At 31.8% G+C, this 14,143-nt stretch overlaps 1 protein-coding gene across 1 annotated transcript in view; it reads right to left on the reverse strand.

The window, feature by feature from the left end:
- The window catches only part of LOC139515879 (E3 ubiquitin-protein ligase rnf213-alpha-like), a 161,502-nt gene that overhangs the window by 72,954 nt on the left and 74,405 nt on the right, over window positions 1–14,143 (reverse strand). Inside the window, exon 8 of the mRNA XM_071305655.1 lies at window positions 8,974–9,302. Within this exon, the coding sequence (XP_071161756.1) occupies window positions 8,974–9,302 (329 nt within the window). The remainder of the gene's footprint in view (window positions 1–8,973; window positions 9,303–14,143) is intronic.

The raw sequence follows: 14,143 nt of genomic DNA on the forward strand, positions 1-14,143 counted from the left end.
ATTTGATTTTTATCCCTTATATCATTGCGTCAAAGCATGTATTTGACAGATAACATAGCCTGATGTAAACATTGCAAAAACTCACAAAAATCCCATTTATTATCTCAAATGAAAGTTTTATGCCTTAAGTTGTATCAACTGATAGAAAATAAAAACAGTTAAATGACCATGACTGCACTTTTGATCATTTAATAGTCCCATTATTTACACCAGGTGTAAAAAAGGGGGGGTCAATATTCCTTGACTCTTCAATACCTTGAATTTTTTACTTAACCCATTGTAAAAATTGTGGAAAGTCTTTTAAGAAGTAGAACAAACAAGAAAAAAATCAACAAAACTGATCTTGATATTGAAAGTTTATGTTCCTTAGTCCAAAATGAAATTTTCAAGTATTTTCTATCAAAGTCATACATTACAGTCAGTTTAAATTGAGCTGTGAAATTTGTAATATAAGTCACATTATGCTCAGATAGGATGTTTCTGACTTCAAATTAACTAAGGATTAAGAATAAAGCAAAGCAAAGATTTCTGAGCAACTTTTTTTGCTCTTTAGGTGTCAGACCACCAATTACTCCTTCCAATTTAGAACGTATGTAAAAGTAGTCCTACTTTGACACAAAATAGTGCTTTTGATGTCATTGTTTACTTAAACTAACCAACAAATTTGCAGAAATGAAACTTTTGGTGAAAGGGAAATATATTTAGACCATTTTGAGCCAAAATTCACTTGTCTATGAGTTTGCATTAAAAATTCAGGATTAATGCGCTACATAGTACACTAATTTAAGATTTCCAGAAAACCGGGAGTTATTTTGGTAGTACCTGTCTTTTCAAAATCAGAAATTTGTTACAAGACTTTAAACATTGGTTGAAAATTGGCATGTAGGAAGGTGATACATGTACAATTCAGGATATACCTGGTTTCCTTGAAGTTAAACTTAAGGTAAAATATTTAGAAAGCTGTGAAAATTGCAAAATTTGGTTCAACAGATAGGGATTTTTAATTGGTGGTCTGACACCTTTAAGGGAAATGCGGTGAAACCCCAAATTCAGAAAACAATTGATTTTTTTTACTTAACTGATCATATGAAGTGATAGTAGTCACATTTCAATCTTTTTTGGGGCAAAAAGTCACATATTGCAAATTTAGAGCCTTAGACCTGAATTTGTGCTATTTTTAGCTTTTCCCACCCTGACAATATGCTTTCACATAAAAAAAAATGTCCCAAATTGTTCTAAATGCACAGCAAGAAGTTTCTGTGGTATTAACATTAAAACATGGTTATTTTACCACCAAAAAAAGTTCTTGTCATCAAGATTTAATGAAATTATTTGATTTTTATCCCTTATATCATTGCGTCAAAGCATGTATTTGACAGATAACATAGCCTGATGTAAACATTGCAAAAACTCACAAAAATCCCATTTATTATCTCAAATGAAAGTTTTATGCCTTAAGTTGTATCAACTGATAGAAAATAAAAACAGTTAAATGACCATGACTGCACTTTTGATCATTTAATAGTCCCATTATTTACACCAGGTGTAAAAAAGGGGGGGGGGTCAATATTCCTTGACTCTTCAATACCTTGAATTTTTTACTTAACCCATTGTAAAAATTGTGGAAAGTCTTTTAAGAAGTAGAACAAACAAGAAAAAAATCAACAAAACTGATCTTGATATTGAAAGTTTATGTTCCTTAGTCCAAAATGAAATTTTCAAGTATTTTCTATCAAAGTCATACATTACAGTCAGTTTAAATTGAGCTGTGAAATTTGTAATATAAGTCACATTATGCTCAGATAGGATGTTTCTGACTTCAAATTAACTAAGGATTAAGAATAAAGCAAAGCAAAGATTTCTGAGCAACTTTTTTTGCTCTTTAGGTGTCAGACCACCAATTACTCCTTCCAATTTAGAACGTATGTAAAAGTAGTCCTACTTTGACACAAAATAGTGCTTTTGATGTCATTGTTTACTTAAACTAACCAACAAATTTGCAGAAATGAAACTTTTGGTGAAAGGGAAATATATTTAGACCATTTTGAGCCAAAATTCACTTGTCTATGAGTTTGCATTAAAAATTCAGGATTAATGCGCTACATAGTACACTAATTTAAGATTTCCAGAAAACCGGGAGTTATTTTGGTAGTACCTGTCTTTTCAAAATCAGAAATTTGTTACAAGACTTTAAACATTGGTTGAAAATTGGCATGTAGGAAGGTGATACATGTACAATTCAGGATATACCTGGTTTCCTTGAAGTTAAACTTAAGGTAAAATATTTAGAAAGCTGTGAAAATTGCAAAATTTGGTTCAACAGATAGGGATTTTTAATTGGTGGTCTGACACCTTTAAGGGAAATGCGGTGAAACCCCAAATTCAGAAAACAATTGATTTTTTTTACTTAACTGATCATATGAAGTGATAGTAGTCACATTTCAATCTTTTTTGGGGCAAAAAGTCACATATTGCAAATTTAGAGCCTTAGACCTGAATTTGTGCTATTTTTAGCTTTTCCCACCCTGACAATATGCTTTCACATAAAAAAAAATGTCCCAAATTGTTCTAAATGCACAGCAAGAAGTTTCTGTGGTATTAACATTAAAACATGGTTATTTTACCACCAAAAAAAGTTCTTGTCATCAAGATTTAATGAAATTATTTGATTTTTATCCCTTATATCATTGCGTCAAAGCATGTATTTGACAGATAACATAGCCTGATGTAAACATTGCAAAAACTCACAAAAATCCCATTTATTATCTCAAATGAAAGTTTTATGCCTTAAGTTGTATCAACTGATAGAAAATAAAAACAGTTAAATGACCATGACTGCACTTTTGATCATTTAATAGTCCCATTATTTACACCAGGTGTAAAAAAGGGGGGGGGGGTCAATATTCCTTGACTCTTCAATACCTTGAATTTTTTACTTAACCCATTGTAAAAATTGTGGAAAGTCTTTTAAGAAGTAGAACAAACAAGAAAAAAATCAACAAAACTGATCTTGATATTGAAAGTTTATGTTCCTTAGTCCAAAATGAAATTTTCAAGTATTTTCTATCAAAGTCATACATTACAGCCAGTTTAAATTGAGCTGTGAAATTTGTAATATAAGTCACATTATGCTCAGATAGGATGTTTCTGACTTCAAATTAACTAAGGATTAAGAATAAAGCAAAGCAAAGATTTCTGAGCAACTTTTTTGGCTCTTTAAGGGAAATGCGGTGAAACCCCAAATTCAGAAAACAATTGATTTTTTTTACTTAACTGATCATATGAAGTGATAGTAGTCACATTTCAATCTTTTTTGGGGCAAAAAGTCACATATTGCAAATTTAGAGCCTTAGACCTGAATTTGTGCTGTTTTTAGCTTTTCCCACCCTGACAATATGCTTTCACATAAAAAAATGTCCCAAATTGTTCTAAATGCACAGCAAGAAGTTTCTGTGGTATTAACATTAAAACATGGTTATTTTACCACCAAAAAAAGTTCTTGTCATCAAGATTTAATGAAATTATTTGATTTTTATCCCTTATATCATTGCGTCAAAGCATGTATTTGACAGATAACATAGCCTGATGTAAACATTGCAAAAACTCACAAAAATCCCATTTATTATCTCAAATGAAAGTTTTATGCCTTAAGTTGTATCAACTGATAGAAAATAAAAACAGTTAAATGACCATGACTGCACTTTTGATCATTTAATAGTCCCATTATTTACACCAGGTGTAAAAAAGGGGGGGTCAATATTCCTTGACTCTTCAATACCTTGAATTTTTTACTTAACCCATTGTAAAAATTGTGGAAAGTCTTTAAAGAAGTAGAACAAACAAGAAAAAAATCAACAAAACTGATCTTGATATTGAAAGTTTATGTTCCTTAGTCCAAAATGAAATTTTCAAGTATTTTCTATCAAAGTCATACATTACAGTCAGTTTAAATTGAGCTGTGAAATTTGTAATATAAGTCACATTATGCTCAGATAGGATGTTTCTGACTTCAAATTGACTAAGGATTAAGAATAAAGCAAAGCAAAGATTTCTGAGCAACTTTTTTTGCTCTTTAGGTGTCAGACCACCAATTACTCCTTCCAATTTAGAACGTATGTAAAAGTAGTCCTACTTTGACACAAAATAGTGCTTTTGATGTCATTGTTTACTTAAACTAACCAACAAATTTGCAGAAATGAAACTTTTGGTGAAAGGGAAATATATTTAGACCATTTTGAGCCAAAATTCACTTGTCTATGAGTTTGCATTAAAAATTCAGGATTAATGCGCTACATAGTACACTAATTTAAGATTTCCAGAAAACCGGGAGTTATTTTGGTAGTACCTGTCTTTTCAAAATCAGAAATTTGTTACAAGACTTTAAACATTGGTTGAAAATTGGCATGTAGGAAGGTGATACATGTACAATTCAGGATATACCTGGTTTCCTTGAAGTTAAACTTAAGGTAAAATATTTAGAAAGCTGTGAAAATTGCAAAATTTGGTTCAACAGATAGGGATTTTTAATTGGTGGTCTGACACCTTTAAGGGAAATGCGGTGAAACCCCAAATTCAGAAAACAATTGATTTTTTTTACTTAACTGATCATATGAAGTGATAGTAGTCACATTTCAATCTTTTTTGGGGCAAAAAGTCACATATTGCAAATTTAGAGCCTTAGACCTGAATTTGTGCTGTTTTTAGCTTTTCCCACCCTGACAATATGCTTTCACATAAAAAAATGTCCCAAATTGTTCTAAATGCACAGCAAGAAGTTTCTGTGGTATTAACATTAAAACATGGTTATTTTACCACCAAAAAAAGTTCTTGTCATCAAGATTTAATGAAATTATTTGATTTTTATCCCTTATATCATTGCGTCAAAGCATGTATTTGACAGATAACATAGCCTGATGTAAACATTGCAAAAACTCACAAAAATCCCATTTATTATCTCAAATGAAAGTTTTATGCCTTAAGTTGTATCAACTGATAGAAAATAAAAACAGTTAAATGACCATGACTGCACTTTTGATCATTTAATAGTCCCATTATTTACACCAGGTGTAAAAAAGGGGGGGTCAATATTCCTTGACTCTTCAATACCTTGAATTTTTTACTTAACCCATTGTAAAAATTGTGGAAAGTCTTTTAAGAAGTAGAACAAACAAGAAAAAAATCAACAAAACTGATCTTGATATTGAAAGTTTATGTTCCTTAGTCCAAAATGAAATTTTCAAGTATTTTCTATCAAAGTCATACATTACAGTCAGTTTAAATTGAGCTGTGAAATTTGTAATATAAGTCACATTATGCTCAGATAGGATGTTTCTGACTTCAAATTGACTAAGGATTAAGAATAAAGCAAAGCAAAGATTTCTGAGCAACTTTTTTTGCTCTTTAGGTGTCAGACCACCAATTACTCCTTCCAATTTAGAACGTATGTAAAAGTAGTCCTACTTTGACACAAAATAGTGCTTTTGATGTCATTGTTTACTTAAACTAACCAACAAATTTGCAGAAATGAAACTTTTGGTGAAAGGGAAATATATTTAGACCATTTTGAGCCAAAATTCACTTGTCTATGAGTTTGCATTAAAAATTCAGGATTAATGCGCTACATAGTACACTAATTTAAGATTTCCAGAAAACCGGGAGTTATTTTGGTAGTACCTGTCTTTTCAAAATCAGAAATTTGTTACAAGACTTTAAACATTGGTTGAAAATTGGCATGTAGGAAGGTGATACATGTACAATTCAGGATATACCTGGTTTCCTTGAAGTTAAACTTAAGGTAAAATATTTAGAAAGCTGTGAAAATTGCAAAATTTGGTTCAACAGATAGGGATTTTTAATTGGTGGTCTGACACCTTTAAGGGAAATGCGGTGAAACCCCAAATTCAGAAAACAATTGATTTTTTTTACTTAACTGATCATATGAAGTGATAGTAGTCACATTTCAATCTTTTTTGGGGCAAAAAGTCACATATTGCAAATTTAGAGCCTTAGACCTGAATTTGTGCTGTTTTTAGCTTTTCCCACCCTGACAATATGCTTTCACATAAAAAAATGTCCCAAATTGTTCTAAATGCACAGCAAGAAGTTTCTGTGGTATTAACATTAAAACATGGTTATTTTACCACCAAAAAAAGTTCTTGTCATCAAGATTTAATGAAATTATTTGATTTTTATCCCTTATTTCATTGCGTCAAAGCATGTATTTGACAGATAACATAGCCTGATGTAAACATTGCAAAAACTCACAAAAATCCCATTTATTATCTCAAATGAAAGTTTTATGCCTTAAGTTGTATCAACTGATAGAAAATAAAAACAGTTAAATGACCATGACTGCACTTTTGATCATTTAATAGTCCCATTATTTACACCAGGTGTAAAAAAGGGGGGTCAATATTCCTTGACTCTTCAATACCTTGAATTTTTTACTTAACCCATTGTAAAAATTGTGGAAAGTCTTTTAAGAAGTAGAACAAACAAGAAAAAAATCAACAAAACTGATCTTGATATTGAAAGTTTATGTTCCTTAGTCCAAAATGAAATTTTCAAGTATTTTCTATCAAATTCATACATTACAGTCAGTTTAAATTGAGCTGTGAAATTTGTAATATAAGTCACATTATGCTCAGATAGGATGTTTCTGACTTCAAATTGACTAAGGATTAAGAATAAAGCAAAGCAAAGATTTCTGAGCAACTTTTTTTGCTCTTTAGGTGTCAGACCACCAATTACTCCTTCCAATTTAGAACGTATGTAAAAGTAGTCCTACTTTGACACAAAATAGTGCTTTTGATGTCATTGTTTACTTAAACTAACCAACAAATTTGCAGAAATGAAACTTTTGGTGAAAGGGAAATATATTTAGACCATTTTGAGCCAAAATTCACTTGTCTATGAGTTTGAAATTAAAAATTCAGGATTAATGCGCTACATAGTACACTAATTTAAGATTTCCAGAATACCGGGAGTTATTTTGGTAGTACCTGTCTTTTCAAAATCAGAAATTTGTTACAAGACTTTAAACATTGGTTGAAAATTGGCATGTAGGAAGGTGATACATGTACAATTCAGGACATACCTGGTTTCCTTGAAGTTAAACTTAAGGTAAAATATTTAGAAAGCTGTGAAAATTGCAAAATTTGGTTGAACAGATAGGGATTTTTAATTGGTGGTCTGACAAATTAAAGGATCCTACAAATTAATGTAATATACAGTCACAGAAAATAATTATGTTTATAAGTACCTCTGAGTCAGTGACAACTCTACAACAGATGTATCCATCGGATCGCCATCAATGATGGTGATACATGGCTGTGTACATAATGTATATACAACTCGTCTAAACATCAACCCAACAATGTTAGATCTGTAAATTTGCTTTTGCAAATTTTTGGTTCTTCCCTCGCCGGGATTCGAACCCATGCTACTGTGATATCGCGACACCAAATCGCCTGGACTGCAGCCGTCCCGCTAGACCACACGACCACCTGGGCTCTCAAAAAAGAGCTTTCGCTGGCCGTGTGTTACCTTTCCTCGTCAGTTTTAATCTAGCGGCGTGCTGCAGTGCATGATATATAAGGCATGAAGATGTTATTGTTACAGATCAGCTAAATTATCTATAGTAAAGGATCCTACAAATTAATGTAATATACAGTCACAGAAAACAATTATGTTTATAAGTACGTCTGAGTCAGTGACAACTCTACAACAGATGTATCCATCGGATCGCCATCAATGATGGTGATACATGGATGTGTACATAATGTATATACAACTCGTCTAAACATCAACCCAACAATGTTAGATCTGTAAATTTGCTTTTGCAAATTTTTGGTTCTTCCCTCGCCGGGATTCGAACCCATGCTACTGTGATATCGTGACACCAAATCGCCTGCACTGCAGCCGTCCCGCTAGACCACACGACCACCTGGGCTCTCAAAAAAAGAGCTTTAGCTGGCCGTGTGTTACCTTTCCTCGTCAGTTTTAATCTAGCGGCGTACTGCAGTACATGATATATAAGGCATGAAGATGTTATTGTTACAGATCAGCTAAATTATCTATAGTAAAGGATCCTACAAATTAATGTAATATACAGTCACAGAAAATAATTATGTTTATAAGTACGTCTGAGTCAGTGACAACTCTACAACAGATGTATCCATCGGATCGCCATCAATGATGGTGATACATGGCTGTGTACATAATGTATATACAACTCGTCTAAACATCAACCCAACAATGTTAGATCTGTAAATTTGCTTTTGCAAATTTTTGGTTCTTCCCTCGCCGGGATTCGAACCCATGCTACTGTGATATCGTGACACCAAATCGCCTGCACTGCAGCCGTCCCGCTAGACCACACGACCATCTGGGCTCTCATATATATATATACATGTAGAGCCTAGGTGTTCGAGTGCTCTAGCGCGTCGAGCACAGTGCAACGCGATTTGGTGCCACGCTATATCAGTAGCATGAATTCGAATCCCGGCCAGGGAAGAATAAAATATTTGCTAACGCAAATTTACAGATCTAACATTGTTGTGTTGTTATTAGACGAATTATATATTAAAAAATGAAATTTAATTCAGTAATAAGTAAATTCAAAACCTTCTTTATTTAGCTCAGAACATAAAACTCTTTTCATTTGTAGCACTATTTTTTAGTTGATACCTTCGTGATTTAGACCATTTACAGCGTCATAGCTATATCATTTAGCTAGCCAGTTTCATTAGTGGACAAAGCACTTGAAAAAAACAACCCACCACTTGTATCATTATCCATCATAAACATTTTTTTATTGGTAATAAAAACTCATTAGAGTGACCAGCGTTATGTTTTGGTTAACCGAACGCGCAATGCGTCTACATAAAATTCATCAATGGCGTTAGAATCAAAGCAGTTGCAAAGCCAAATCTAATATTACGTTGAAGTTTAAACCGAAAATAAAAGACATACCTTTGAAGCATATTTTTCATAATCCTCAACTGATGACCATAACTTTTCTACATTGTAATAGTATTCTCTTAATCCATCTATAATGTTTATGACATGTTTTATCATTTCTTCACCCAGGATATCTCCAGCAAACAAAGTCCTCAAATCTGGCAAAAAAATTCCAACTGCATAACCTGCATTTGTCCTGAGTAATTTTTGAAATTCACTATTTCCCATCCATGTCGTGATTTTCTTGTATCCTTTGCCAATCCATTTTACCACTGGATTCTTTTCTTTATCTGGATTTATTGGTTTTCCTTCTATTACGCCATCATATAAATCATATAAATCTGAAAATATAAAAATATAAAAAAAAAAAACTATTGTTTAATATAATATTGTACATTTATTTTCAGTGCCTGAGGGAGATATGAAGATTAATTCGCCCAGTAAACTAATATTTCCCAATGATTGCCCGATGGAAATATAATTATTCGTGGTTGAACAAACTTCATAGATCCCTCGGCCAAAGGAAATAGAAATAAACGGTGATATAAGACGATAATAAGACGACAACACTCCATCCAAGTCACAATGTATGGAACGCCGGAACTGTCTTATAGTGTAAATATTTAATGTGTTTTGTCGCTTTGCCTTTACGTTCTGTCATTTCTTCTTTATATTATGTGCAGAAGCCTTTATTGCCTGTCACTGCATCTCTGTGTTATGTCAAATGAATTAATTGTTTGGTCAGATAATTGTATGATATGTCATTGCTAAACTTTGTTGTGTGCAATAGGCATTACATTATGCTGTAACTACTATATATCCTGTGAATACCACCAAACTTTATGATCAACCAGCTTTATATTCTTTCATATTTACTCTATGTTGTGTATTTTCTTCCTTTAAGTAAGTCTGGTAATAATTGCGTCCTGTCACAAATGTGATTGTTATGCCGAATGTTCTAAACGTTTTGTTTTGATACATCTTTGTTCTATGAAAACCTCATGATATTATAGTCTTACGGTTTTATGTTGTGTTTAAACATATGTATCTCCAGTGAAAAACATAATACATCATGGTACAGTTCATATACGTTTTGCCGAACAATTGATACTCTCTGTTGGCATTCATTGCGTCATGTGCAAATGCTTTTTACATTATGCTCAAACACCTAATACATTCTGTGCACACACTTATAAAGTTTGTTCAAACAACTTATACGTTTTGTGCAAACATCGTTTACGTTATGTGCAAACATATATTACATTATGTGCCAATGCCAATTACATTTTGTGCAAACACCTATAACGTGTTGTGAAAACACCTATTACGTTATGTAAATCTCCTATTACGTTATGTAAATCACCTTTTTCATTATGTGCAAACACCTATAACGTTATTTGCAAACATCTATTACATTATGTGCAAACACCTATTACGTTTTGTGCAAATGCCTACTACATTATGTCCAAACATCTATTCCGTTATGTGCAAACACCTATTACGTTCTGGTAAACGCTTTTTTTTCACAGATTAAAATAAAAACGCATCAGTGATATACACTTTGAAAATTCAGAAAATTACAAGATTTAGCTTTCTAAAAGCTGTGGACTGCTTCGCTGTATCCACATTTAAGGTAATATGTGTTCATCGGGTTGTTGATTTAGTATTTGTAATGTGGTATTTTTAGATATTTATTGATATAAAAATGCTATATAAATATTGAGTTTTTAGGGGAAAGTATGTTTTTCTACTTTAAAAGGGTGCGTAATACACCCATGCTTTTTAAATTTTGTTCACTTTACTTGTTGAAAATTAAAATATTTACAAATATACAGACACGATTTTGGAGGTGTGTCTCTCTGTACGTGTGCCTAGATAGGCAAAAGTTATAAAATTCATATAATGCATTTTTGTAAACATTGGATAGGAACATTTTTTCGCAAAACCAATCTTGCATATTGCAGATTAACACAGCAAATAAACACGTATTAATGATTGATATTTCAATTTTCATCTTTAGGGTATAATAAATGCATAATAAAACGATCATGAATTTATAACATTTTTCCGGAATTTGATGTCTTATACTCCTGAAGAAAAGTCTGTAATTCTTTATCGCATTTAAGCCAATAGGTGCCACATCATAAAGCTGCCAATCAGAATTTATATGTGACAAGTAATTATTACAAAATGGTGTTAATCGACTGAGAAACTAATATGGAAAGAGCTGTCTCATTGGCACTCACACCACATCTTCCTATATCTATATAATAGCTATGTGCCGTTATTCGAAGCAAAAAGAATGCTACATGTTAAAAATAATTGCAAAATGCACCGCATTTCTTTACGGAGAATATATACGAAAAATAAATGATGTTCTCTTTCATAACCATCAACCGGGTCATTTTATAAGTAGCCATATCTTGCATACACATTTATTACATACGGGTTTGGAAGGCGGCAAATGATATTTATGAATTATAGTCGTTTGACGAGGTGAACAAGTTATATATGGACCTGTTCAAATTATATTGACCGAGGACAAAGATCTTTTCCCTCCACCTCTTATCTTGTACATTGTTTAAATTAACAGGGAGTTTTGGCAAAATTAAGTACCAATACCCCCTCCTAATCAAACTTTCTTATAGAACCAACAAATGTAGTTCCACCGTTTTAAAAAATTCTAGTTCCGCCACTGGTAATGACTGAGAAATCAAATAGAGCAAAAAACTAATATAGGTCGAAATCCGTGTGTTTGTTTTCAAGACTTTATCTAATGATATTTTAGCGGGAACAATTCCTCTATTCCTTTTTCAAATCTTTAACATAAAGCTGTTCTCAAAAAGTAACGAAACATAACAAGGGTTTAATATTGTCTTATAATCCTTACTTTATTTTACTAAAAACGTATCAATGACATATTTATTGTACATGTTAAGACATTCTAAAACTGGGATTAAGCTGGAAAATGCTTTTATTATGCTTAAGGTGGTACCTAACACTACAGGGAGATAACTCTGTAAAGTCAGCTAAACAGAATATTAAGCTTCTCAATGATCAAAATTGGTGTTTGTCAAATTGCTATATAACCAGTGTAATTTTTCTGACAAAACGGTTGGTTCAAAATTTTTTAAATTTTTATATTTTTGTTAAAGTGTCAAAGTAAATAATTTGACAAAATTTAATGAAAATTAAACGAGCCAAATTAATTTTAGTGAAAGTGTTGGGTACCACCTTAAGGAGGCTCGAGGGTCCAAAAAAAAAATCAGCAAAAAATCAAACATATGTTTTTTTTTCATTTCAAATTTTATTTATTACACGATAAGTTATAATATGGTTACAATAATCACCCAGACAAATCGATTTGGTTTGGCCACAGATGACTTTAAAAATGTTTATCTCATTGAAAAAGCTCTAAATCATCTCCCTTTGGTGCAAACATGTCATTTTTTTACGATTAAATTGAAATATCTTTTTTAACTCATCGGTGACCTATATTTTTTGTTATTGTTTTCAAACAAGCTGCACATAAACTAAATAATTGTAAAATTTAAGCGATTTTTGTAATTTAGTTCTTATTTTTAATTCGATATTAATTACCAATTTTTCTCCTATTAGTTCAACAGTAAAAAAGTACATTAACAAAACTGTATGCTTTTTTCGGAGGCAGATTGTGAGCTTAAATGAACGATGACCCCGTACTTTTATTTTATATTTCTAATAGGTATAAGATAAAGTTTAATCATAGAAAAAATAACAAAATCCTATATTAGAAAAAAAAGTTGATTTAGACCCGCAAGCCCCCTTTAACAAATGAATAAGAGGGTTCCGAAATTCTAACAAAATTTCAAAAACATGACAAGTGAACATTCTTGATTTGTAATCAGTAGCAAGAAAATAACAGACAATTTTAAGCCTTTTTTTTTCGTGTCAAAGTCTGTCCCAGTTTTGTTTTCGTTATATAGGTGAATTTCTAAAAGAATTTTGCTTAAATATGTTACGTCAATTTTACGGCGAACCAGATTGTACCAATTTCAGAGGGATTCCGCATTTTGAGGATAATTTGGATTGAATCATATGAATAAAAAGCCTAGCTAGCTTTTATTACATTTTTTCACGCTTTTACAGCAGCTGAGAAAAGGGGGACCGATATTTCTTAAAATTGCAATATTTAGATAATAACGGAAACTGTCAAACCAATGTATATTTTAGAATGATAACATATGGATCCAATAGAATATATTTGTTTGAAATTATTATGTTTTCTAAAATAAGATTTCTCAGATGTGCAGCAAATCCACTTTGTAAACATGTGTACTTAACTAAGTTTATCAAACCTTCGCGTTCATAACTAAACGCATCGAAGTTAACCGTTAATACCGTATCCTGCAATAATGTGAATTGAATCTAAGACTCTCCGTTCATGTAAATGTTTCTCATGTATACGAAATGTTTCAACAAACAGATAAATTCATATCAACAACTGCGGAATAATGTGTTGAATATATATATATATATTTATATATATAGTATATGTACTTTGACGGAAAACATAAGAATTAGGTGTACGAGCTTTAGAAACAGGACGAAAAACGAGGCTTGCCGAATTTTCTACTGTTTCGCAGCGAGTGCAAATATATTATATATTTCTGACAATGTTCCTAGAATCAAATTCATAACAGTGTCGTCGGAAGTAAAACGTTTGTCAGAAATTAAACTGAAAAATGTACCTATAACTTGTTTGTTGTCGGGTATAATTTTATGCTCACTCAGTCGATCAAATGCTTTCCAGTGGGGATTTACATAATCACTTGTTACACATTTCGATACATAAAATTTATTTTCATTCACAATGCTTTAAAGGAACTACAATGCACAGAATATCATATACATATTTTATTTGCAATCATAAAATGTACTAAGTCGTCCATTACTATGTTAATTGGGTCGATTAAAAAAGAATGAAGTTGCATACGTTTCTGTTGCCAAGGGTTTTTCATAAGTATAGTAGCAGTATAGCAGAACAGTTCAAGTTTCCTATATATACCAAATCATACATTTTACCAATAACGTAAATGCAAATTTCACAAGCTTTAATCCAGATAACTTTCTTACTATCCAATAATTTGCAAGAACGAAAAAGACAGGACAGAAGTATATTTTGTCTATATGTTTTGCATTT

Source organism: Mytilus edulis, chromosome 1, assembly GCF_963676685.1.
Source record: "Mytilus edulis chromosome 1, xbMytEdul2.2, whole genome shotgun sequence".
NCBI classification, from domain to species: domain Eukaryota; kingdom Metazoa; phylum Mollusca; class Bivalvia; order Mytilida; family Mytilidae; genus Mytilus; species Mytilus edulis.